The sequence below is a fragment of the Phaethon aethereus genome, assembly GCF_964289735.1.
Source record: "Phaethon aethereus genome assembly, chromosome: 21".
Taxonomy (NCBI): Eukaryota; Metazoa; Chordata; class Aves; order Phaethontiformes; family Phaethontidae; genus Phaethon; species Phaethon aethereus.
In genome coordinates this window covers 2,771,817-2,798,417 of record NC_138597.1, presented here as the reverse complement: position 1 = coordinate 2,798,417, position 26,601 = coordinate 2,771,817, and the positions used below count along the sequence as shown (strand labels likewise).

The window sequence follows — 26,601 nt, the reverse complement described above, 5'->3', positions numbered from 1 at the left end:
CCGGTCGCCGGTCCCCTCAGCGCCGCTCCCCGTCACGTGTCCCCACGCCACGCCGAGCCCGCGGGGCCTCTGCCCCCTCCGGAGCCATGGAGCTGGGGCGGGCGGGCCTGGCCTGGGCCGCCGCCCTGCTGCTGGCGGCCTTGGGAGCGCAGGCCGCAGCGGGGGATTTCGACCCGTACCGCATCCTGGGGGTCGGCCGGAGCTCCAGCCAGGCCGACATCAAGAAGGCCTACAAGCGGCTCGCCCGGGAATGGTACGTGCCTCCCCCCGACCCCGGCCTTCCCGAGGGCTCCCATCCCCGGCCCCCTGCCCCAGCATGGACATGGGAACACACGGACGGTGTCGTTTTGCGGCCTGCCGGTTGACAGAGCTAGGCCGCTGTGCTTTGAGGAGCGGGTAATGCTGCTGGGCAGCGGCATGAGCCGCCGTACCTGGCTGTCGGCACGAGATGAGGCTCAGCAGGCTGTCGGAGACAAGCGCCAGGCCTTCCTCACCACCCAAGAGCCATCCTAAAACCCAGCAGCCACCTTCACGCTAGCACCCCATGCTGTAAAACCCTCCCAGAGTCTGGCTGCAGGGGGCACAAGCTCTCCCCCGCTCAACCAGGAGCCTTTCAGAGGCCACCATCCAGGTCCCAGTTGGATACATGGATGTCCGAGGGCAAGGCAACCCCTGTGCCGTGGAAGGGAAGTGCGTTGGATCCACCAACGTCGTGCCCCTCATGCTGGTGGTGCGCACCAAGAAGTGGGCTCGAGGCATTGCCTCACCCAGGGCTTTTAGAACCCACATAGTTTTGCCCAAGATGTTTCCAAGGGCTGTGGCCAGAGGTATTTTACGGGAAGAATGTGGTAGATACGTAGGGCGGCAGCTAAGGGAGGCATCACTGTAGCGAGTAGGAAAGATACGCACTCCCTCGTCCGCCAGCAATGGATCAGATGGAGGGACGCGGCCCAGTGCTGCGTTCTGGGATGGGGTTGGGGTAGGGAGAGCACGTGCCCGGTGTCAAACCCGATCCTAGCCCCAGGGAATGCCACTGCATACCCTAACCCTCACTGTGTCCCCTCCCGGAAACCGCTGACCCCCTTCTCCTCCGGTTCTGCCCTGCAGGCACCCTGACAAAAACAAGGACCCAGGAGCAGAAGACAAATTCATCCAGATTAGCAAGGCCTACGAGGTAACACACTCTTCTTGCTAACTTTTAATGACAGCAGGAGCTTAAGTTACCTTATTTTCTGTACAGGCCTTTGTGCTTTTTCTGTGTATGTCTGCCTGGGAAAGGTGCTCAACCCCACAGAGGCGGACACTGCCGATCCGAAAAGTTTCCTCCACTTTCTCAACAGAGAAATGTCACAGAGGATGTCACCAGCATGGCCTCTGTTGCAAATATTTTGCTACGGGTCTGCCCTCTTCTCCCAGAAAGCCTCAAGGGAGGGAAGAGGGGGTATTCGCCAAGCCCCACGCAGCTGGGTGGCCGTCTTGTCCATGGCATGCGTACATATAAGCATTCTGGGGGTGACGTAAGCAACGTTAATCACCCCAGGGCTTTAGTGGCTTGAAGTTATTCTCTGCATAAGCAGTTATTTGCACATCGCTCCTGTGCGGCTCTCGAAATCAGCTTGCCCCAGTTTGCACCAGCTGACCCAATATTTCCACGGGGAGCGAGCTAAGCCTGTGGAAATGAAAGCGTATCCTCACCTCCCATCCAAAAAACGTGGCTTCTCTGCGGGGCTTCTGGCTGCTCAGTAAAACTTCGGGTGCTGTGGTAAAACTTAATTACCACAGTGAGCCTGGAGGCGATGCCACAGTTCCCTTTCCCAGAACATTTATCCCTGCGACGCACAGCAAAGGCTGCACATTCCCCGTAGCCCATCCTTATGCAGCTGCAGTAACTCTCCAATACATGACTGTCAGGGCAGTTCCCCCTCCTGGTTTCAGGTGACCGTTCTTTTCTTGTCTACTTCCCAGATTCTCTCCAATGAGGAAAAGAGGGCAAACTTTGATCGCTACGGAGATGCCGGGGAAACCCAGGGCCACTCTCAGCACCAGCATCGCCAGTTCCACCACTTCCATGAAGGCTTCTATTTTGATGAGTCTTTTTTCCATTTCCCCTTCAATTCGGAGAGGCGCGACACCTCCGACGAGAAGTATTTGCTCCATTTTTCCCACTACATCAATGAAATTGTGCCAGACAGTTTCAAGAAACCGTACCTCATTAAAATAACCTCAGATTGGTGCTTCAGCTGCATCCACATCGAGCCGGTGTGGAAGGAAGTCGCTCAGGAACTGGAGGCGCTGGGTAAGGATGAAGCCATTTCGGCTGGGGGCACGTCCCTCACCCAACGAAGCTGTGCCAATTGCCTTTGGCTTCGGTGGACCGAGTTCGCTCCCTAAATTTCCTCGGGGATTTATCCCAATGCTTTTTCGTGCATTACTAATGTCGTAATCGATGAGGCTATATGTTAGAAATTAGGAAAAAACTAGTCCCATACATCACAAGGGCAAGATGCCTTTTCTCCCATCCATATGGCTAGTGGCTTAGTCCAATGCCGATGATAATAAATGGTGGTGTGGCCGAGGGCTGCTCACGCCACCACACATTTAGGCCACCAGCATTAATGCTGTGTTGCTCTTCATCCCACGCTCGGATGGCTCCGATAAGCAAAGATCCCTGCAGAATATGTCCTCAGCTTTAGAGCCACTACAGTACAGCAAAGCTTTGAGACCCAGTGAACAGGTCTAGCTGCCAAGGAGGTGTTTTGTACCTGCCCCTCTGCCCCCAGATTCCTCGTCTTCCCCGCAGGTGTTGTCTGCGCACCCGCGCTTCCAGAAAAACACAAACTCAACAGGCGGCAGGAGACAGAGGCAGCGTAGTTCCCACTTAGTAAGATGTTTTTCCGTGAGGTTTTCACATAGCTTGTGAAACCCCAGCAGACAGAACAAAAGAGAACAGCGTGTTCTCTCTCCCCCGCTAGATAAAGCTACGAGTTTTAAATACAATCGTCAAGGATGAAAGTATAGGGTTAGGAGGGGCAGTCCCACGAGTAGCTCCAGGCAGGACAAGGGAACAGAGCTTCAACCTGTGTTTTCTTCTAGGCGTTTTGGGTCACCAGTGATCTCTCAGTGAACCCACTCTCCTTTTTCAGGAGCAGGAATTGGAGTCGTTCACGCTGGGTACGAGAGGCGCCTCACCCATCACCTCGGCGCACACAGCACGCCGTCCCTCCTAGGGCTCATTAATGGGAAAATAACCTTCTTCCACAACGCGGTCATTCGAGAAAACCTGCGGCAATTTGTGGAGAACCTTCTGCCAGGGAATCTTGTAGAAAAGGTATGCTCTAGTAAGCGTGTCACGCACCGCTTCTTGCGCGTCTCTGGATATTCATCTCTTTAGCTGTTTCGGAGGCTAATCTGTTTCATTCAGCCCCCTGAGCTGATCTGCATCACCAATGCAAACAGATGCGCTGGCAGCCGGGGAAAGCGAGGCGCTTTGAGAACTGTTATTACAGCTACAAACCCTGGAGCTGTCGGAAGCCATTGGGTGATGTGGCTCCATAACGTTTCTCCTTGTGCAAGGGCTAATCTCACTACTGGGCAGTCACACCAGCGACTCCTCCCAGTTGTAACACCCCAGACTCATACGAAAGCTACCCCCTAGCATAGGAACCCTGCAATCATGTCTGCTGGATTTCACTTCCCATCTTCTTTCTTGGGGTTCACCCAGCAAACTAAGGACCATTTGCTAACTTGTAGGTATTGTCTGCTAAAACTCACCCGTGCAGAGACCTGTTGTTTGTTTCGTCCAGTTTTGATTCAGACCTTTGAAACTGGAGCCAGCAGCACAAGCCCTTTCAAAGTTATAGGTAAAACCTCCTATGAGCTAAAAAATTCCTACATTTCAGCCTTGCTTAGTTCTGTTTGGCAGAGTTGTAAAGCACCCCCGGGTTCCCTTTCTGCGCCGGGTCAGCCCCCGCAGCACTCTCATCTGCCTGTCCTCTGCCTGGAGCTGCCTTCCCAAGGGGCTCTTGTCCTGCTGTCCTCCTGTGTGTTTGAGTTCTTGCCCTGAAAGCAGGGTCTGCTGTCCCTTTCACAGCCAAAGCAGCTGCTTCCCCTCCTGCAGTTCCTCAAAACCAGAGCTCCTCTCCCTGCAGGCCCCAAAAGGAGCCATGAGCGCCCTTTTATCTCCTTCCACCTGGTCAAAGAGGTACCACAGCTGAAACAGAGCAAGTTTGATGGAGCTCACAGGTGCCTGTTAACCCTCGGCTTCCCACTATGTACATAAACACTTGTGAGACTGAAAGTGGCATTGGCACTGACTTGAAACAGCATTGAGAGGGGGTGCAGCAGCTAAGAGGATCGGGGGGGGAGGGTCAAGACGGATGCTTTCAATTAATTTCCTGCGTTACGGCACAGATCAGGCATAACCCATTGGAAAGACAAACCCACAGTCTACTTTCTGTAACACCTGGACAGCTTTTCCAGGCTCGGCTCTCATGCAGACACCTGATCGTACAGCACTGCATGTGTCTAATGGCTCAGAGCTTAAACTAATGTGCTGATTATCTTTAAAGATTACAGATAAAAACTACATCCGCTTTCTCTCCAACTGGAAGAAGGAAAACAAGCCCCACGTCCTTCTATTTGATCATATGCCGGTTGTGCCATTATTATACAAGGTAACGCGATTCCTGTCACTGCACTGTTGACTGAAATAAATCCACCTGTTGCAAAAGAAAACACGCTATTGCTGTGAGCCAAGGCGGATCGACGCCTCCAAGTACCACTGCCAGGTTCTAGGACAGCAGGTTGATTTGTGTTGGTTGAAAACGGCACGGCCGGCTGACCAACTTCATTAGGAGTTTTATTTCTCTCACCCACCACAGATGTACCCTTAGGGGATGTGACAGCACGGGTGGGTTTCAGAGCTAGCGGCAACAGAGTCATGTACTAACCTTTGTCGGTAGTGGGATATTTTTGGGCACATCTAATTTGGGTTAGCGGGCTGCCCGTTCTCCTAAGAAACCCCCACTACGCACGTGCAAAACATCAGGTTGTAAAAATAAAGCTGTGGGTCCATCGCAGCTCCCTGTACGATGACCAAGAGAGTGCAAACCAGTTCAAGGGAGAGAGAGGGCTTTGACCTCCTGCAGCACGTGCCCAATAACATTTAAACAGTGGGGAGTGTTCTTGAAGCGAAGTCACCGCGGGCGCTCGGGGGAGAAAATGCTGTGCGCTCTCTACCATAAACACATGCCGCTGCTTTCTTTCCGTCCAGCTGACTGCCTTTGCATACCGAGATTACTTCTCCTTTGGTTATGTGTACGTCGGACTCCAAGGCACTGAAGAGTTGTCCAGTCAGTATAACATCAACGTCTACACTCCCACCATGATGATCTTCAAGGAGCACATCGACAAGCCCGCAGATGTCGTGCAGGTATTTCTCAGTCCCCTCCAAGAGCTTATGTGAAATGGATGCCAACTGTGGGTTTTCTGACCGAGTTTGTGATGAGGGGTTGGTTGGTGGTGGATTTCAGAGCAAAAAGCACTCGTTCTTGGCAGAAACTCGGGCTTCAGCAGAGAGCAACCATTAGGAGGGAGGAAGCTTAGTAGGCCTCAGTTGTGGCGTCAGGCCTTTTTAGGAGGGTGGCTGCAGGGAGCTTCTCAGTCTCGGGGGCCTCAAAACATCTCGGGCAATTCAGCGAGGACTGCGATGACTGGCAGCCTTCCCCAGGCTTTGTAATAGCTCAGTACTGACGTCTGCTTTCTTGATCCTCACCAGGCACGAGAAATGAAGAAGCAGCTCATTGACGACTTCCTTTCGCAGAATAAGTTCCTCATGGTGGCCAGACTCACCAACCAGAGGCTGTTCCAGGAGCTGTGTCCTGTGAAGAAGTCTCACCGTCAGCGAAAGTAAGGCTCCACGGGTAACAGGTCCCCCTGTTTTGTTCCCCGAGGCTCTGGGGCTGCTCCTAAAGCCACCTTTTGTTCGATTGTGAGGGAGAAGGGAAACAATGGTGATGGATCACGCTGGGTATCCCCATTGTCTGATAGGTTTCCGGATCATCAGGATCGTTCTGGCTAGCAGAAAGGGGATGGCTGTTTCCTCTCGCGTCCAGAATGGCTCCTAATCCTCCATCTCGTTGCATTGCCTAGGCACTGCGTGGTCTTACTGACCGGAGAAGGCGATAAGTTTGCCGAGGCTTACGAGGCGTTTTTGACTTTTGCTGCGGCCAACACTAAAGACACGCTGAAGTTTGTGCACATCTATAACGATCGGCAGCCGGAATTTGCGGACGCCTTGCTGATGGATGAGGAGAAGTATCGGGGAAAATCAGCTGTGAGGCTTCCCTCTCTTTCTAACTCTCCCTCCCCTTCTTCTTCCTTTTCCCTTCTGTCATTTGAACTTGCATCACGTTACGTTGGATGCTATACCTTGATCAGACACCTCATTCTGGGCAGTGATTTGAAGTGTAACATCTGTACCTTCCTCTCTGACATCCGTGATGTTCTTGGCCCGTCCAGGTGGTCCTTTTGGAGAGACGCGATAACGCGGGGAAGATCGCCTATAAAACCTTGGAAGAGGCCTGGCAAGGCAGCAAGGAGGACAACTTCATCCTCCTGGATCTTCTGGACCAGCTGAGGACGGACCCCGGCCTTCTCTCTTCAGAGACTGTCCTGGCAGACTTGAACGACGAGCTCGCTCCCGTAAGCGCACGGCCTTTCATTACCTGTTTGGACAGTCCCGTTGCGGTCAGTGGCGGGCATCAGTTATATTTTAACATACCAAGGCGAGACTCTTAAAAGTTTTCTCGGTTGTGGAAGGAACAGCTCGTGGCGTGCTGCAGAGCTGATTCGGCCCAGGGTTCTGTTTGAGGGGTGGGAGTCCTATCAGGGTCCTGGCGAGCAGTTTTGTCATTTGCTTTTTGCTTTTTTCTTTTTAAACAGATGTTCCTTATCCGATGGCTCTACTCCATGCTGGATTATATCTCAGACTGCTGGGACAGTTTGTTTCACAGTAACTGGTACGGACTGAGCATTAATGAGTCTCGGCAGGGAGCAGGATTGCTGCTACCCTGTTCAAATGCATAGTAGAATCAGGGTCTTATTACCAGGAGCGGAGAACATAACAAAACACATCGGTGCCCGTATTTTCCAGAAATTTAGGTGAAGAGTGCTGACACCGCAGTGGCGTTAGCGTCCGCCTCGAGAACTGGGTGCCTTGGCCTTGAAGCCGAGCGTGGGTGTTAAACGCTCCTGAAAGCGCATGTTAATGGTTGGTTTTCCACCGCTTCCCTGTCACCTTATTTTAAAATGGATCCATTTTTGTTCTCCTCCTTTTGGGTGGGAGCAGGACAGCGCTTAAAATCTGGATCGTCTTTATGACCCCAGGAAACAAGCCGAGTTTCTGGGGAAACCACATGGTATTGCTCAAGGTAGACGGGAACTGAAATTCGAGCAGAAACTGTGTGACTCACAGACCTGATTGCTCTTTGCAAATCTTCCCCTCAGGCGAGAAATGATGCCACTGCTGTCCCTGCTCTTCTCTGCGCTCTTCATTCTCTTTGGCACCGTTATTGTTCAGGCATTCAGGTGAGCCCACGCCAAAACGTCAATCTCAATCACCTCAATCCAATCTGGCGCCTTAAATGCACACAAGATAATCTTCCTTTGTAGCGATTCAAGTGATACAAGGGACTCTCCTCCCTCTGAGAAAGAGGAAACCTCCGCGAAGGCCGAGAAGAGTGACGCGAGCTTCAGCAAAGAGACTAACAGGTTCCTTCTCTTTTAATTTCTCTGGAAATGTTTTCTGCTGAAGCATTCCTCAGGGAGAGAGTGCACAGAGGGCGTTAGGTGGACAGCAGCCAAGGGCCAGAGATGTGCAGGCAGAGCGCAGTCATTGCACGGGGCAGCGTGGGCACAGCGAGGCAGGCAGGAGGGCCGGGTATGCAGCGAGGAGGGGGCTGCACAAACTTCATTCTTAAGCGATTCACACCAAGTTTTGCCCAGACAACATCCTGGAGGGAGAGGTAAAGGTCTGACTGACTTGTTGAGGAAGATCCCAGTTGGCCACTGCAGCGATTAAACTGGCTTCAGCTCCAGGGCACGGTGTAAGGAGGCAGGGAACGAGTTCATGGTTTCTCCATCCTCAGTCACTCCCTGTTTCATTGCAGCAGGATTCCCAAAAAGGGCTTCGTTGAGGTGACTGAGCTAACGGACATCAACTACAACAGCAACTTGGTACGCCTGAGGCCGGGTCACATGAACGTGGTCTTGATCCTGTCCAACTCAACCAAAACCGCCCTCCTCCAGAAGTTTGCCCTGGAGGTCTACACGTTCACAGGGTATGCTGGGGCTTTCTCCCGGGTTTCTTTCCCTGTTTTAACAACGTGTGTCATGCTGGTCCGATGAAAAGTTAGGAGCAGTGCTGGCTCGATCACTGGGAGGGAACACTTTTGGCGAGGGAAGCGGCCTTCACGCTCGTTAGCAGCAATGAGACTGAACACCGAGTGGCCTTTCCCAGCCGTATGTGGTGAAGGTGGCCAGACAGGCCTGGCACTGCTGCCGCTTTGGCTGCGCCCACATTCCAACAAATAGAGAGCACAACAGTGCTGCACGCTTAGTAATTGTCACCTGCGCCGAACTGGGTGAGCAAAGGAGCTGTGTTGACACAGCTCTGCGTCTGCCCTTGTTTACAAGTGCTTACCTGTCCGGTAGGAATCCGGCCTGACTGGGGAGACGTGCTAATCCCACTTCTCCTCTGCTCTTCCCCCAGGAGCAGCTCTCTTCATTTCTCCTTCCTCAGCCTGGACAAGCACCGAGAATGGCTGGAGTACCTGCTGGAGTTCGCACAGGATGCAGCCCCCATCCCAAACCAGTACGACAAGCATTTCCTCGAGCGTGACTACACGGGCTACGTCTTGGCTCTGAACGGCCACAAGAAGTACTTCTGCCTCTTTAAGCCTCACAGATCGGGGGACGAGGGGGGAACCCTGGGATCGTGCGAGGATTACAATTCCTCACTACACACAGAAGCCCGAGGGAAATCTTCCTGCAGCCCAGGATCTAGATCCATTAAAAACAAATTACACAAATTGTCCTTTTGGATGGAACGCCTCCTTGAGGGTTCCTTACAGAGGTTCTATATCCCCTCGTGGCCCGCACTAGACTGAGGGATTTTAAAGAGATTCTAACGGACAAACTTTTTATGAAGATGACAAGGGACAGCTCTTTCCAGGAAGACACAAACAAGCGTGATGAATGGACCGTAGGTTTTAGATGAACTCTCCCAGGGCCGGCGACTAGAAAAATATCTCCCTGCGTCTGGAGCCCAGGAGCGCAGCCAACTACACCAAAATTCCCTGCACCAACTCCTTTGTGCATTTGGACGCCAAACTACCGAAGAGCCAAGAAGTCCATTTTTTCCCTTCTTGTCGTGCCGCATTTGCTTCCTGAGTCACCCCCGTTCCACCTCTCGTTTTACCTCGCTGGAAGAAAAACCCATGATTTCTCTGCCACGGTGACTCAGTCCAGCCGGCGACACAGCTCGGGGCGTTTTTCTCTCTCCCCTTCCCCGTGTGCTTAGCCCATGGTGCATGGTGTAACACTGGCAAGACCCTGCAGACCCTCCCAGGCCCTGCCCTTCCAAAACGTCTCCTCCCACCGGGCAGGCGTACTTTATCGGCTTTCCCCGTGGTAAGTGATCTGGAGTACGGTCAGGAGCGTCCCCCTTGCAGCAAATGCGTAGCTGGGGCTCACCCGTGGCGCGGGCTCGTAGGTGATTTGCGTGTTTCACACTCCTTGTGTCACGGTTCCACACACAGCTTCACCGGCTAAACCACCGGGGAGGGAAGGGCTTTTGCATTGCCACGAGTACTGTAAAGGTGTTGAGCCATTTAAATGTCACATTGATTTTTCAGATGCCTTTCTGCTTCTGTCGATTTTAGACGGTGTCTCCTAGAGCCATGACTTTAACTGTGTCCTCAGATGGTAGGCGTGAGCTGCTGTGAGCCAGTAGGTGTGTAACAGAAACTCTACCTAGCTGCTAGGGAGTCAGTCCAGGCTCCTTTCAAACACCCCAACATCTGTAGTACAAACCAACCTTTCTTTGTATCGAGGAACCTAATTCTTCGAGGATTGTATTCTTGAAACTTTGCCCCAGAAGTGCCGTATCGTCAGACCGTTGCTTATGCGCCAGACTGCTCTTGGTTTAGGCGTGGGCTTAGGATCCTCTTGCCTGCTTCCCTCTCACTACAAACCTTTCTTTCTCAACACGCAGGCGGCTGCCTTGGTTTTTTGTTTTTTTGCGTTGCGGTTTGTTTGTCTTTTTGAACCCATAGGTCTGTGTGCAGCTAGAAGAGTTGTAAAGCACGGGCTTTGGTTTATGTTTTGCTCCAGCTGCGGCTCCGACAGCCACTTTCACCACTGCAGGGGGAATGGGCAGCCCTTTGTGAGGCGGAGGGAAGGGTCGCAGCAGGCTCACGGCCGCCTTCCACTCCTCAAGCGATAAAGCAAAGCAGCAGGATTTCTCTTCGCGGCCAGGACTGCAAACCTGTGGGGCTTGCGCTTCCTTTTGCCTGCGCCAGGGCAGACACAGTCGCCTGGGCTGGTATTTGCTGCGCCTCCTCCAGCCGCTCTGCACCGGACCCAAGCCCGGGGGTCTGAGCAGGGCAGCCCTTGCCGTAGGGTTCTGAATCCGACAGGGCACTTGATCAAGCACGTGGTGTTAATTAGAAGCTCATTCAGCCCTTGCCACCTTAGTTACTGTCTCAGCAGAGCAGCCAGTTAGTAGGAAAAACTTATGTCAATCTCTGAGCTGGCTACCGATCCCACTGGAAATCCGGGAATGCGCAAGTCACTTTACGGCCTACATGACCTAGTTGCTCACGAAAACTGGGCTTGCAGCATTCGTCCCTACCCTGGGAGTGGACTGGTCTGCTGCGGCCACTGCAGGTCTCAAACACCATGTATCGTGTACTTACAAATAAAGGCTACGATGCTGCCAGCAGACCCTACATGAGGTTACTTCAGTTTAGCTCAGCGGACTCTGGGCCACAGCTTGTGCTGCTGCGTGAACAAGGTGCTGAAGTAGAGAAGGCAGGAGGGAAGGCAGGAAGGAAGATGAGGTCTTCTCCCTGTCAAAGAGCTCTGAGGCGCACACATACTGCTGAAACAGAGCAGGAGAGGGAACGAAATGCTGGCCTGACACTGCTAGGCTTCATTTCCATCCGGCTGGAGCAATTGCCCTAGCGCGCATGTGCTTTTCCTGCAGCTTGCTGTGCAGGACCGTAGCTAGAATACGGTTGCAGCCTGGTGGACAGCTCCCTGTAACTTTTTAAATGCTTGCAAAAGCAAAAAAGAACACCGTCTGGGTCTCTGCCATCTCTTCAGCTAGTCAGGAGAAAAGCCTGGACATATTAAAAACAAAGTGCCTGGCAGTGCGACAGCAAGGAAATTCAGCCTGGCCCCAAGTAAGAAGACAAGGCCTTATGGCCTTCAAAATACAGTCCACACACTGCACACCTGCTGGAATCCTTGCTTTAGTTTTCCTTTTAGCATAGGTAACCTCCCCTTTTAGAGTGAGTTTTGTTTAAGGAGCACTTGCAGCAGGCCAGCTGTGCCAGCCGTGGCTGGAGGGGAGCACAGTTCCTGGTCATCTGCAACTTCACTGCTTTTAACTGGGTCAGACTAACTCAGCTTGTGTTGCTATTTTATGGAAAAACTTCTTTCACAGGCTGAAGCAAACACCAAACTGGTTTAAACCCCTCGTTTCTGTAGCTTTCGTGTCCATCATGGAGCACTGGGTGCTTGCTTTCTTGTAGAAGGGCGTGGTGTGCGTGCATCTGCCCTCTCCCAGCAGTAGTGAGCCCTCACCCCCCGATAATTTCCTAACCTGCCACCACCAGCGGCACTCGACCCAGAATGTTAACGTATCATCCACGAAATGCTCTTGTGATCCATTCTACACGTGGTGGTTCGTTATCCAAAGATTGAGGGAATTCAGTCCTAGCGCGCTATTCTAGTGACATCCGAGCAATCGCACACTGCTCAGGAGCCAGAGTGAAGGGATTACAGGCCCCCAGTCCAAAGGTCGTACCAAAACTCCTCCCCATACCGAGCGTGGCGGGCAGCAGCCGTCCATGTTGCCTGCCTCCACTCTGCCGTTCACCAAAAGCCTGCCAGGAACTAGCACGCTGCTGCAGCCCGAGAAGTAGGACTGAAAACTAGGTACATATTTTGCACTTTTGATACCAGGAGGTGTGGGGGGAAAATTAACTTATTTGGCAAAGTTGTCAGCGTTTTTTTTGGTTGTTTTGTTCTGGGTTTTTTTTTTTTGTTTTTTTTTTTTTTTAATTTTTATTTGTGAAGAGGCACTGACGTCTTTTTGTTTTAAGACGACTACAGATTCGCAACCAAAATAAACTATTTTAATGTGTGACGAGGTGGCTCCGTGTCTCCATGTACTAGCTATGCCGTTCCTGCTGTAGGAGATGCCTGGATATCCCCAGCAGGAAATTTAGTCAAACATCCCTTCCTACTCTCAGGACAAGCGCAAGCCAGCCTCGGCGGCCCTGCCTTCCTCGGCCTTGCCTTCCTCGGCCTTCATCATCCTGCTGCTGCGTCTATCGGGAGAAACCTTTTACAGCAACAGTTTTGCTGTGAGGCAGGTGGTGAAAAGTGGAGGCAAAATGCCACCAGCCTCACCTTTCCCAGGAAAACTCGAAAGCTGCGGGCGCCAGTTAAATGGGCTGTTCAAACCCATCCACTACGTACAGTTTATCAGCTTCAAATTACCTTTGCTAGGGGTAAGTGGCATTTATCCCTTACTGCAAAGCTCGCCATAGCTGCAAGCAGGTGAGGGGAATGGCACGCAGAAAGCCTTGGGTGAGGTCAGAGCTGCGTCGCCCCTGGGGCAGGCGGGAACTGCCTGCACTTCGTCGTCACTCTGGGGAGAACGCACAGCATCTCGAACAGCAGGTTTGCCCCCAGAAGGGCTGTGTTACCTGAGAACAGACAAAAAGAGGGAGGAAGAAAAACCCAAGCCATGAAGGCCCAACCGCTTGCACCCAGGCGCACATCTTGCTCTCAACCACCTCTAGACTCACCGGAGACGTCGTACATCGGCGCAACTTCTACGAGGTCACATCCCACTATGTTCAGTCCTTTGCAGCCACGAATAATCTCCAAAGCCTAGGGAAAAAACAGATTTGGGATCGCAAAACGCATCTGACCGAGTGAACGGGTCAGGGCTCTGCTTCCCCGACGCGCAGCAAGGGAAAGCCAACCTAGACAGAGCAAATCACAGCAGCTCCTCATTCCCGCTACAAACCGCTCCCCAGCCTCCCCGCAGCTTTTGCTTTGGGAAACCAAGCTGCATCCCCTTTACCTGCGCAGGCGTGAGCCCAGCGATCTCCGGTGTGCCGGTGCCCGGGGCGTAGGCGGGGTCCAGGCTGTCGATATCGAAACTGATGTACACTGCCTCACGCCCCATCTGCTGCCTCACCTCTCGCATCAACGGCGCCAGGGACTTCCCCCAGCACTCTTCAGCCGGCACTACCCGGAAACCCTGCTCAGGGAAAGATGGGCAAAGCAGAGCATCCCCTGCGCCGCTGGGAATTTCTGCCAGGATGAACCCTCATCCCAGGGCCGAGCGGCAGAGCCGCACCTTGAAGCGCCCTCCGCTCACCCCCACTTTCTCACTCTCCGCTCAGCTAACGGTACTGGGAGTGCCTGTCCTGCAGGCCAAGCCACCAGCATGGGACAAGATGCAGGAAAGACATTTCTTTTCCTGCTGAAGCTAAGGGAATATTAACGACATGGGAATATTAACGCCTGCGGTTGAGCTTACCTGCTCCCAGCAGTACTCGTAAGGATCGGGGTCATAGGAGGAGCCTCGGATGCCAATCTGGACCACACGGCTGCAGTCCAGCAGCCCTTCCTCCACGCAGCGCCGGAACGGGGTCCCGTGGTAGATCTTCTCCCCCAGGGCTGTGTCTGCGGTGTCGGTGTGAGCGTCCACGTGCACCAGTCCCACGGGACCATGCCTAGCCGAGACAGGGTGGGCCACATCTCGTGCGCAATGGTGGACAGCAAACTGGGAGCCTTCCCAAGGCCCCTTCCTAGGTCTTTATTCTACATCTCCAGGTCAGAAACTTACTTTTCTGCCACGGCTTGCAGGATGGGGTACGTTATGGTGTGATCTCCACCTGCAACAGGGCGGGGAAGAGAGTGTAACACGCTGCAAGAGATAGTGTAACACACTGCAAGAGGCAAGAGGCACTCGTGTTTGTTCACAGGTGATTTTTTTTTTGCCCCCCTTGCAGGTTCCTGCCCAGGGTGCATGTTCCTTCCTCTCCCCTCTTCCCTCCTTGGGAGGGCCAGAGACGTGCGCTCCCGTGGAGCAGAGCCCTTGACCGGGCTTATAAATAGGTGCTCAATTCACTTCTGAGGATGCTGTGACTGATAATCTGACCCTCGTTACTCTATACACTTGCCACACTTAGCGATGCCAAGCTGAGGCAGCCAGAAACTTGAACACACACCCAAATCCCACCTCGCGCAAAGCAGCGCACTGCCAGGAGCTCGCGCTAGAAGCTTTCCAGAGGGACGCAAACCGCTCTTGCTGTGGGTCCTGCTCAGCAGGAGACAAAAAGCACACTGCCGATTGCACCGATGGCTGAGCTTCAGGCTGCGCTTGCAGTCTCTCAGCTGACCCATCCTCTGTGTTTCTGCCATGACGCAAGAGGCGTCGTTGATGGCAGGAATTTCAGCGGAGAGCCTGTAAATTTACCTCTGATACAGTGCAACACCCCGTGTGCAGGGGACGGATTCATCGCACGCCTTCTGCCGCGTTCAGACAGGATGAGGGGAGGAGGAGAGGGAGTTGGGATGAGCAGGGACGCAGCAGCACAACAGGGAGACGCGGGGTCCTTACCCAAGGTGAGGGGCACGCAGCCGGAGGCCACTATCTGCTGGTAGGACTCTCGGATGAGGCGGCAGCTGTCGGGCAGGTTGTAGAGGTTCACGTTCACGTCCCCAATGTCGGCCACCTGCAAGGAGTCGAAAGGCGCTGCCCCGGTGCTGGCGTTATACCTCCTCACCATCGCCGACTCAGCCCGGATGTGGCGCGGGCCGAACCTGGGGAGAGAGCACAACCAGGAAAAGCTGCCAGGCAGAGTTCCCGCTACCAGCACTGCGCACCCGGCACTCCTCTCGCCAGAGGATAGCCAGGCCAGCCGGCCAGAGCGAAGCACCAGTTCCCCTGGCACCGCAGCTAGCCCATACCTGGCTCCTGGCCGGTTGGACGTGCCCGTGTCCAGAGGGACGCCGACGAAAGCTGCGTCCAGTCCCTCTGCGGACGCCTGAATGGGCAGTTTCATCATGGAGCAGACCCCCACAGGCCGGGCCACCAACAGGGCGCTGGGGGGCACGTTGAACCGTGAGCCCCAGCGGCAAGGGGCCCTGTGCCCCGGGTCTGGGTGCTGGAGGAGCCCCCCGGACATGCTGGGCGAGGATCCAGAGGCAGCCAGAATAGCCGGGGGCCGCGGGCTGCGGCATGGGACAGCCACTGCAGCAGCGGCAGACAGCTTGCGAACACGGAGCCCAGCTTCCTGGGGCAGCAGCTGGCTGCAGCCAGCCCAGAGCAGGCACCTCATCCTGCCCCACAGTCTGCGACCCTCTGCCCCACGCAGAGCAGAGCGAGAGGTGCTGCGTGCAGAGCCCGTTCCGTCTCAGCTGGAGTGCCGCAGGCGGGCAGCCAGCCAGCCACCACCACCATCACCTCCCTCCGCCCTCCCCGGGGTTCAAAGTGCGGCCAGACACTCTGCCACTCGGGGAAGGGCAGAGATTTCAGCTTGGGCCTCACGTTCCCCCCTCCCAGCCACCCCCTTCCCCCACGGCATGGTCTGCTTCCTGGGAAACACCGGGAACAGCAAGAAACGCGGCAGCAAGGGGCTTCACCTCGAGCACCTCCAGCAAGAGCTCGCCTGAGGATCAGCGCGACAGGGCGAGAGCAACGCGCTGGGCAACATTCCAGTTCTGCGCCCCGCGGGCGCTTGCAGAAAGCAAGGCAGCATTTGTTGCGTTAACAGCACATACTTTGAAACCGCACTTGACAAAAAGCACCCAGAATGCTGAGGAATCATAAAAACATCTCATTAACGACAGGCAGGCAGTGAAAGAAAACAAAAAAAACCCTCTCACCTCAGCAGAACCGGAGACAGACAAAATGCAAAGGAAAAGCAATAATAGGGATTTAAGAACCAGAGGCAGTGCTGCGGGACAAGCGTTTTAGGCCATTTTTGATGACAGAGAGATGAAACAAGATAATTTCCAGGAGAAGCAAGTTTCTGATGTCTGGGGTTAACCAGCACAGATCAAACCCTGCTTGGCCCAGTAATGCCTGAAGTTACATGACCCTGGCTCCTAATTCTGCTCCCTACTTGTGCAGCGACTGGACCTGGGAGGAAAATCCAAGGGAAAAAAAAACAAGCGAGTGTGTTCCCAGCAGAAAGCCTGCTCCACACAGTTGGTCTGGGTATGGAATATGTGTTTATTCCATGCCTGGTACTGCAGGGACAAGGAAAGACACAGCACCTCTGCGAGCGGTGCTGTGCCTTGCTGAACTAACCAGCTCTTGCTGGCTCAGAGAAACAGAAAGAGAGGACGGAGCGGGGATCTACCCCAAAAATGACAGTATTTACTCTTCAAAAAGCTCCAGAGATGGCGTCCAGGGAGCTGGCCTCGCTGCTGGATACAGGGGCACAGAGCTCACAGGAGAGTGCACACACAAATCCAAGGCAGCTAAAAATGCACTGCAACAACTCAGTGTCTAAGAAAAAGCAGCAGCAGGTTCGGTTAGGGTCAGACCAAGATGAAAAAGTCCTTTTTCTGCAACTTTTTGCCCAAAGCACACATTTTCTGTCATTTCCCAGGCTCTGTGCTCTTTGCTGATCCTTCTTTACAGTCCCAGCAGCGTGCTGTGTTCACAGGCAAAACGAGCAGAACCATTCCCCAGCCAGTAGTTTTGCACTGTTTGCTGGACTAGAGGCCGTTTCAGCATGCCAGACCTTGACGGCACGTGACTGCGTGATGATTTGCGCAGGGATATCGGCCACTTGGCAGACGATGTCATCGACCTGGCGATTTACCGAACGGGCACAGAACGGGCACGTTCGCAAGGCAAGATCCGTCCCTCTTCGGAAAACTCTACTTGGTGGAATGAAATAACGTGTTCCAGAGGCGGCGCTGCAAAGAGCCGACGGATCTTTTGAGCCGAACGATCTTTTAAGCCACCACTGAACCAGGACTACGCTCCCCGCTAGGCCTCCACAGCCTAAAGCCGGGATCCCACGAACGGAGGAGGAACTAGATTTAGAGAATCCACTCGGCAGCAGACCTTAACCTTCAATTTATTGTGCAACAAGCATAAATAACTTTCTCCCCAAGATCCTCTAAAGACAATTACAGACACGAAAGCCAATGTTTTCATAAACGCGACTGTCGTTCTAACAGCGATGTCTCCTGTCCTCCCCGGCCAAAAGATATTACTTCATTGTTAAACAGAAAAAACAGGTATGTAAAACAGAAGAGCCTCACACTAAACTCTTTAAGCAGGCACTGCTGCTCAGCCCTCTCCCGTTTGCAGTCTCATCCCTAACATGCTGCAGTCCGCCTCTGCGGCAGCGGTCACTGCACAACTATGACAGCCAAGAAACATGTAAGTGGGGTTTGGGTTCATCATACTTGTGCTATCTTCCATACAACTCGCTAGATACGTAACGGCACATCATTGTAAGGAGGGAGCGGCTCCCAATGCTCACCTCAATGGTCAGTGCCTCGCTAGGAGGCTTTTAGGCTGTCATTTTATAGCAAGATATGTCCGTGGCTGCAGAGGAACATTGTCTTGAGACCATGGATAGTTTCCCTAAGAAAAGAAAGATCACACATCCCTTCATCAGCTCAGCTTTCTGGGTGTATTCTTTAAATTCATGATGCTTCCGTGTAACGAGCAGCTAGACAGCACCTCCTCCCTGCCACAGCCCCTTCTGAACTTGCTTCATTCAACACGCAACTTAGAAGTCAATTATGAATTCTCAAATGTGAGGAAAACCAACCATGCACCTCAGGACGCCTGCAAGGTCTGCAAACCCTCACCACGAGAGGAAGAAAGCAAGGGCATTTCCCCTAGCAGGGAGAGAAAAGCAGGGTGGGCTAACACTTGCCAGAGATCAGCTCAACCTCTGAAACACAGGCCTGCAGTTTCATTCCCTAAAGCACTACAGGATTCCAGGCAGACAGAGGAGACAGATCCCTATATGCCTTTAGAAAGTGCCGTTTATCTATCGCACGGTCATGTCCCGGCCCATACTCTTCACCCAGACCGGCTTCTCCAGGCCAGCAGGAGGAATATCGCTGCCCAGAGATCTTCATACTCAAGGTTTGCCAAAAAGCACATCTTCATTTTGGTTTCCACCCGGCTTTTATCCACCAGTCCGTCCATGAGCAACGCGGCCGCCGACTGGCAGAGAAGCCAGGTGATCATCTGGTCGGGTTTCAGGGTCTCAGATGCTAGAACGCTTTCACCCCAGAGGCTGAGATGAAGCACGTTAGCAGCAACTCTAGCAGACAGTCTCTGCAAAAGGAAGGAGAGGGACAATTAGCTGATCCTGCTGCAATCCTGCCACGTTGCTAGCACCTAGCATTTACACCGCCAAAAGTCCGCCAGGCCTCCTCTAAAGCACCACAAAGTCTCTGTGAATAAAACAAAAAGCTCTTTCTGTCTATTTATTATCAGGCAACTGCACATAACCCCCCAATTCAAGGTCCAGTCCCTGACACAAACATCTGCTGAAATCCCTGAAGTGCAGGAGGCCGTGCTGTACTGTAGCAAAGCCCTTTTCTTTTGTCTTTGACCATTATCTAGACTGCAATAACAACAGGATTACAGCCCTGAGCCCTCCAGAGCAAAATGACCTACAGACAATACTCCCAAAGGCTGCTTAGACGACTTCTTCAAGACAACGGTTTCTTACCTTGTCGGGATCCCTCTGAAGTAGCATCTTTATCACTTGCTTCACCTCAGTGGGCACGTGATCGGGCAGGCTTGGCAGCTGCTCTTCACAGTAACTTCTGCTTTCCAAAGTCGAGTCCCCGTGGCCATAGAAAGGATTGGCCAGGCCAAGGATTTCATAGGCGATGGCTCCAACAGCCCAAGCATCGGCTTTACTGTAGTTGATCACCGTGCCCGGACCCGGTGATGCCGTGATCACCTGTCACAGACATGGGGATGTTCAAATAAACAGCTCTAGCGTGGGCTCTGTGCTAAAACTAAAACTAGACTGGATATTAGGAAAAATTTCTTTACTGAAAGAGTGGTCAGGCATTGGAACAGGCTGCCCAGGGAGGTGGTGGAGTCACCATCTCTGGAGTGTTCAAAAAAACGTGTAGATGTGGCACTTCAGGACATGGTTTAGTGGGCATGGTGGTGTCAGGTTAATGGTGGGACTTGATGATCTTAAAGGTCTTTTCCAACCTTAAAGATTCTATGATTCTAATTTTCAAGGGTTGAGTCAGCACATCTGCTGTAAGAAACTGAGAGAGACTGAAACCAAAGCTAGGCTTCAGCTAAATCTTCAGTGTAAATATTGCCTAACGGATGGTCTTTGGCACTGCTCAGCTCACCAGGACACTGGGAGGATTTGGTCATTGTGCCTGGGCTTTAGTCACTGCCCCTGAGCAGTGTTCACAGAGTCCCAAGGGCTGTTTCACGCTGGGATTTTAGACAGACAGGAGACATGCGGACAACCAACCGATACTGCACCAGCACTTAAGCAACGCAAGGCATGGTGCTCCGGGTCAAGCGGACAGTTAAGGGTGTATTTGCTTTTATTATGGTCACCACCAGAGAAATAGAAAGGAACTGTAAATAATTTCACAACCACCTTGCACTTTATCCAAAAACTGCTGTGGCAACACAAGGACCGCTGCATAAACTTCTTCAACAGCTACATAAGAAAAGGGCCCGGGAAGAGCCCAGAGAGCAACAGGGAAAGGTCAATTCTGCCTCATAACAGCGGCTGATTACGTTTCCCCTGTCAACGCTCAAGGCGTCCATTCGACAACAGCTCAGCATAGGTCTGGAAAGGACTTTTTTTATTAACACAGAGATGTGTAGCAAGCGTCACTCAAGTTCGGACACGGACCTCCTGTGTCTCTTTACAGGACGCGGCTCTCCCGTGACAGAGCGTAGGGTGAGATCGGTTAGGCAGTACTAATCTGGTGTGACCGAGTTAAGTCAATAAGCAGGAACAGGTAGAAAACGATCGATCCAATTGCAGAGGCTTTCAGGAGATATTGCTGGGAGCACACACCAGCAGACACCACATGTGGGGGAAGGCTTGGGGACAAATCACGGCAGAGTGATGTGCACAGAATCACAGAATCATTAAGGTTGGAAAAGATCTTTAAGATCATCAAGTGCAACCGTCAACCCAACATCACCATGCCCACTAAACCACGTCCCATGCATGCATGCCCTCCGCTGCCCCTAGACCTAATCCCACCTTTTTTCAAGTTCCAATCACAGCCTGCGCCACGGCTGGGGCTGAAATTTTTTAGTCCTGACAGCGGGACAAGTGGACAACCAGCAACACAAGCCATTACCACAGGGGGATTTACCTCGGGTGCCATAAGACAGCCGTTGCCGCCGCGATCCACATAAGCGCTGGTGAAAGGCAGTCTCAAGCCAATGTTTTCATCTGCCAAACAGCAACCGAAGTCCGTGATCACCAGCCAGGGGCAGCCAGCTGCAAACGACACGGGGCTAGCAGAGTTAGAGTTCGGTTCGGGAGGACCTGGCTGTATTAGACACCAAGTCACACCAGAGACAGTCTTGGGGAACAATCTCAGCACCCCCCAGGAATCGGCACAACCGCATGCTGTCTTCCCACTTCCCCTCTGTATCGTGAGGTGAAATACCAGTTTTATTAGAACATAACTTGTTATTCTATTTCCTCTTTAGAGGATATTGCTGCTCCCCATGGAACATATGGCTTGCAAAATGTTGTGGACACCATAAAATTGAAGACACCTAAGGTCAGAGACTCTTCCATGATGGAGGAATATATTCATTTTTCTCCCTTTGTTTTTATCAATGTAGCAAAAGCTATCAACAGACAGCAGTTCTTGTCCTGATGACAAGTCAAACGTTGCAAAGCAGAATCATTAGTTCTCCAGACTCCAATACGGAAAAATCGATGCTCCAGATCATTCCTAACTGCATTCAGTGTAGCTCCAGAGCAGGTTTTCCTCCGAGAAAAGCAGGATGGCATTAGTATCACTGAAAACCTTCCACAGCTGCGGTACCAAGACCTTTTAATTACGCAGATCTGGCTGCCTGCTATTGTTTCCCGCCCATTCCCATCTCAATCATGCTGAAAAAGAGCTCAGGTAATTAAAATCTCAGTTAAGGAGGCTGACAGGAGAACCTGAGACAAAGAAAATGCTGCTTCTGGCTTTAACGCTGTCAGTTCCCTCACCTTCCAACCGATGTTTCATCATCCCAGGCTGCAGCACAATTAACCAGACCAAGAGGCAGGGTTTTAAGAACCGCCCGGTGCTATTTGGCCGGCGTTTGCTGTGTTTGTGCAACGCATCACCTCAGCAATACCATCCACCCGATTACAGCACAACGCTCCTCTCAAGTCCGTTTTAATGATCCACAACCCGAGGCACAGGCAGGATAAATGACTTCCCCAGCGCTGCAGTGACAGCAAAAAGCTAAACCTGAGATTCTTCAAATGCACGATCTTCCCCCAAACGCACGCCCAGGTAGGATTCCCTTGAATACCTATATGACTGTATCGCTTCTGTCCATGAGTTAATTGGCATTTACACGCAGCGATCTACATACCAGAATCAAATTCAACCAGGATGTTGTCAGACTTCAGGTCTCTGTGCGCTATTCCATGTCGAACGAGATGGTCCACGCCTTCCAAGAGCTGTACAATCATCATTGTGGAGAGACAAACATCTGGACTGCTCTCCCTCAGATATTGGCGCAGGGTGCACGGGTAACTAGTCAGAACAAGGAAAAGCTCTGAATTAGCATCCTGGAAAATTATCGCTTGCAGTTCAGCCTCAGTGCTGGCTGGGGATACTGCACACTTACAGGTGCCAAATTATTCCCTACCTCCGGGATGCTTTCCCACCTCCCAGCCTCAACCTGACACCGCTCCCCTCTCCGCTGTTCTCAAATACTCTCTTTTGCAACAACACCCACCACTGAATTTTCTGCGCTCTCCCCTGAGTTGGACGACTGCAAAGAAAAGAAGCCCCTTAAACAGCACGGTGAGAGGCTCCAGTAGTCAGTTTTACAGGTGTCTATGTACTCATTTTGCTTGAAAGAGGAGGCAGATTCATAACGCAGAATGTACGAGCAAAACAAGATGGGGTCGGGAGAAAGAACATATTCTTCGAGTACAGAGAGGGCAGAGCACTCACCCAGAGGCGGGCAGAACAAGAGAGTGGGAAACGGAAGGTGCTTTTATGTCAGTGCCACCGCAATACCCGTTGAAAACCAAAACCCAACCAAGAAAGCTGCAATGCCGAGCACTAATAAACCTCATTACCCATTCTACTCCATCTCTGACGACATGTTCAGACTAGGGGTGAAGTTCTGACTTAGAAGGGCAGACAAACAGGGACAAGCTTCACATTCCTTACTGTAACGTGGGGTAATTATTAAAAAGAACGGCTTGTCTTCATTGTCAAACAAGAGTTACAATCTCAAGGACTTGGAACAGGTCTTGGGAGGCATTTCCAAGAGCGTATTCTACTTTTTGGCAGCAGCCCAGGCCAAATCTTTGCAAGGACCCAGGAAAGCAGCAGAATACACAGCCCCACTGGGCAGCCTCGCACAAAGTCCAAGTCACAAAACAAGTTTCTCTCTACCTACTTCTTCATCACCAAGAAGAGCGTGCGGCTGTGACCAATCCCTCTGGGATTCAGGCTTAAGGGAAGAACGTCAGGATAGTCTGCAAAGGCTCCGGGCAGCAAAGGGACAGAGGACGTGAACGCTCGAACCACCTGGATTATATTCGGATGAGGCTGCAACTTCTTCCTCCCAAGGACCGGTTTTCTGCACAAAAGTACAGATATCACAGATTACATCGATCTCCTGGTCAGTTCTGATTTACTACAGACGCATCTCTTATTTCTGAAATTACTTGTCATTAATACGGCCCGTACTGGAACACCAATTTGGTGTTTCAATATATATTTGGAACAAAACCACGCATTTAGAACACCAGAGAGCTCCAAAGCAGCATACAAACACATTTATTCTGCAGTGAAAGCCTTATTACAGTGCGCTAAGGCCACCCAGTACAGATTACAAGGCTGCACGTTCAGCAAATATGCAAATATTGACATCCTGGAAACCATTCGGTTCGGAAGAACACAGAGAGGGACCTCCCTGCCCTCTTGGCCAGTGTCCTACCCAGCGCTTCCCACGCTGGTGCAGAGCACCCATGGCCTGGGCAAATCCACCGCAGTGGCGGGCAGGTCCCAGCCCTTTCTCTGGAGTTCAGAGCCTACCCCAGTGCTTCCCACAGCACGGTGATCCGGCATCAGCAGGGCAGTGCTGTCTGCTGCTACGCCAGCAGAGCGTACGCAGACCACGACTTCACCAGCGGCTCTTAGAAGGACTCTGTTTGTAACTGCATCTCCCCATGCACAGCAGCCGAACAGGAAATACCGGTGCTTCACCAGCACGGCAGAAGCAGCTTTGCTTACGCTTAGCATGCAGCCTTTCATTTTATTCAAACCCTACTAGCCCTTCCACGCTGCTAACAAAGGCAGAGCTAGTCACAGGCTGCTTCTCCGTTCAAAAAGAATGACAACAGCAGCTTCAGAGAAAAAAACCTAAACACAGTAACTTTGTTAAGACATAAAATAAAGGTCAACATCACGCTAGGCATATCAATTTAGACCCTCCACTTTGTGGCGCAGGCAGGAAGCGCTCACTACAGCAAAAGGCAGGTTACCTATCTCCCTCTGCAAAACAGATCTCGCTCCCCTCTCATCCCCTGAACGTCAAATAACCCCTTGGCTGCTCTGTCGCATTCTCAGCTAGCGACGTACCACACAGCATTCATTATTCATTTGTATTGGCAGCTGAGATCTATTTGAAATTTAAATCAGACAATCTGGACTGCGGCGCCTGTTGTTTCAAATCGAACAAAAAGACATGGTATTGAACAAAAAGATGGCCAACTCGAGAAAATTTAAAAGTTTCCGTGCAGTTTTCCACCTTCGTGCTGTTTGCTCACATCTCGCTCGGGTGAAAGACTGGGAACCCAGTCATGTTCCATTTTCTTTCTCACCCGTTTCCCTGCACTAGAACAGTTTCCACCTCCCTGCCCAGCAGCCATTTTACAACCAAACCAGTTCTAAAGTACTACAGTCCAACTGTATTACAGTCAAATTGTTTGATGTTTAACACAGTCAAATTATTACCATCGGTGTGTAGTTCTCTCATTAAAAAGCATCGCAGTGCACATTGAAATGATGTTTCATCAGAAGTAGCTCCTCCCAGCCCTCACCTCTGCAGATATCAACACATTTTACACAAGGGGAAACTCAGGGATGGGGCACAGACCCATCAGACTGCTGGCAGGACCCCAACCAATCCCCAATTACTGGCGTTCCCTTCCGGACTACGCCATCCAAGCCAGTACAGTTTAGCAATAGGTATTCCCCACACGCCAACAGGCCGTGCCACAATCTGCTCCTCGGAGCAAGCAAGATCGTGTTAAATCACTATTCAAACAGCAGTATTGCCAGGCGGTTCCCTAACCATGCTGGAGAAAAGCAGACCGGAGGAAAATTTCCAAGGCAGCCAGCGGCCCACCCCTGTGTGACATTTGAGGTACGCAGCGCGTTCAAAGGCACCGTCGTTTAGACAAAATGGACGCATGCGCCTCCTGAGCCATGGATAATCCCAAGGCTTCATTTTTATCTACTTTCAGGAACTATTAAGGAAACCTCTGTCCACCTTCTTAACAGTACTGTACTGCAACTTAGCAGTGCTGCAAAATTAATTGATGGAGAAAATTAGCCCATCAGCATTTCAGAAACGCCGCTGTTTCCATCGTGACCGTACCTGCAGCCAGAGACAGCTCCATATTCTCCGGCCAAGGCAACCCCCGTGGCTGGAACAAGCTCCCGGCCCATGGCATCGAAGATGGCTTCACTTGACGAACCAGCCTGCGACAGCAATTACACACCGCATTGGTCTGAGCTCCAAAATTATCCAGTCTCAACATGGACTGAAAGCAGATAACTCTGACATTATCTGGAGTTAGATCAGCTGCAACAAGACTTGAAGGGACTCCCTTCTCTACTTTGGAAATCAGGGAAGGTAATTAACTAATCACAGAATTTACCTGGCAAGGCCTTTACTTGCAGAAGGAAATCCATTTGTCTCTTCAAATGTACCCTTAGCCGTTAGCACTCTCGGTTAACACTTACTTTCAACCTTAAAACCCAGCTGGAAAAGCCCACAACTAAATGCCAGGGTATTTCTAGAGCCCGAGGGCTTTCACACAGTGGCATTTGGGAAGATTCTCTTGGAATATCCACTTGTCACATCAAATGCCACAAAAACTCTTCAACGGGTAAAGGCACAAGGATTTTTTTAAACATGGAATAGCCACACTGAGGGGTCAGATCATCGGAGAGTCACCTGGGCAGTGAAAGACTAGTGCAGATTTTGCCCATTCGCTTCACAGCAGGTCACTGCCCCACCCCTGCGACCACCGACTTGCACCTCGGCCGCACTTTGCAGAAGGAAATCTATTTCTATCCTGCCACTGACGAGGACACCAATTCCTAAAGCACTGTCAGCAGTGGCTGTCCACTTCTTACCCTTTGCCATTATGGCCAGCTTCAGAAAAGCTTTTCTTCCAGAAACATCACCTCCAGAACCACGTTGTTGGTTGGAGGTGATGTTTCCGTAAGCAGCGGCTCCCAACGCCAGTTCCGGAGGAACGAGGACCCTTGCTCTGAGACCGCTGGCTAGTAATTGACATCGCCAATGGCACAAATCAACAGCTTTGACATGCTCATTGTGGGCTGCATAATTAGTGCTTTCACCACTTAAGCAGTAAACATTTTGGACAGACTTTCCCAGTGACAGACAAGGAGGTTAACACCCGACTCCTTACCGAAATGTTCCACATCATTTTGATAGCTAACGGAAAAGCCTCTTTTGGTTGGCTTTGCTCTACGGGCTCCTCTTCAGCCACCTGAGAGGCTGAGCCACGATCCCGGAGCCCGGCTGGCCCCTGCCCTGTGAGGCGGCTGCTCCTCTCCGCACGCCCCTGCCGATCAGGAGAGAAAGGAATAGCTGCTTCATACACAGCGGCGCTGCAGCCCTTCCCGATGGGTTGGCCGATGAGATACTCTTCCAGCTTGAAGCCCTGCCAGCGGAAGGAGCCGAGCGGATCTTTCCGCGGCTTGTTCTTTCCCACAAACACTGTCTGAAAGGAAGAAGAAAAGACAACAATTAAAAAACCCGCTCAGTTATTCAAGACTTCCCAACGG

General features: G+C 52.0%; 3 protein-coding genes across 3 annotated transcripts in view; 1 reads left to right on the top strand and 2 right to left on the bottom strand.

The window, feature by feature from the left end:
- Positions 1-86: 86 nt before the first annotated feature.
- Positions 87-9,167, top strand: DNAJC16 (DnaJ heat shock protein family (Hsp40) member C16; the record flags this gene model as incomplete). Its single annotated transcript, XM_082009348.1, has 14 exons — positions 87-253; positions 1,108-1,174; positions 1,966-2,296; positions 3,144-3,328; positions 4,569-4,673; positions 5,273-5,431; positions 5,777-5,907; positions 6,151-6,334; positions 6,520-6,702; positions 6,943-7,019; positions 7,507-7,587; positions 7,672-7,770; positions 8,169-8,339; positions 8,771-9,167. The coding sequence occupies 14 exons, from the start codon at positions 87-89 to the stop codon at positions 9,165-9,167; spliced, it is 2,337 nt and encodes a 778-aa protein (XP_081865474.1).
- A 3,718-nt stretch (positions 9,168-12,885) lies between these two features.
- On the bottom strand, positions 12,886-16,433 carry AGMAT (agmatinase (putative); the record flags this gene model as incomplete). Its single annotated transcript, XM_082009221.1, has 7 exons — positions 15,280-16,433; positions 14,930-15,132; positions 14,153-14,201; positions 13,844-14,039; positions 13,382-13,561; positions 13,101-13,185; positions 12,886-12,998 (listed from the first exon to the last, which is right to left on the bottom strand). The coding sequence occupies exons 1-7, from the start codon at positions 15,648-15,650 to the stop codon at positions 12,886-12,888; spliced, it is 1,197 nt and encodes a 398-aa protein (XP_081865347.1). The 5' UTR covers positions 15,651-16,433.
- A 1,934-nt stretch (positions 16,434-18,367) lies between these two features.
- The window catches only part of PINK1 (PTEN induced kinase 1), a gene marked incomplete at both ends in the record, with an annotated part of 8,998 nt that continues 764 nt past the window's right edge, over positions 18,368-26,601 (bottom strand). Inside the window, 7 exons of the mRNA XM_082009220.1 lie at positions 18,368-18,628; positions 19,029-19,265; positions 20,674-20,801; positions 21,908-22,071; positions 22,952-23,134; positions 25,160-25,263; positions 26,223-26,537. Of these exons, the coding sequence (XP_081865346.1) occupies positions 18,368-18,628; positions 19,029-19,265; positions 20,674-20,801; positions 21,908-22,071; positions 22,952-23,134; positions 25,160-25,263; positions 26,223-26,537 (1,392 nt within the window). The remainder of the gene's footprint in view (positions 18,629-19,028; positions 19,266-20,673; positions 20,802-21,907; positions 22,072-22,951; positions 23,135-25,159; positions 25,264-26,222; positions 26,538-26,601) is intronic.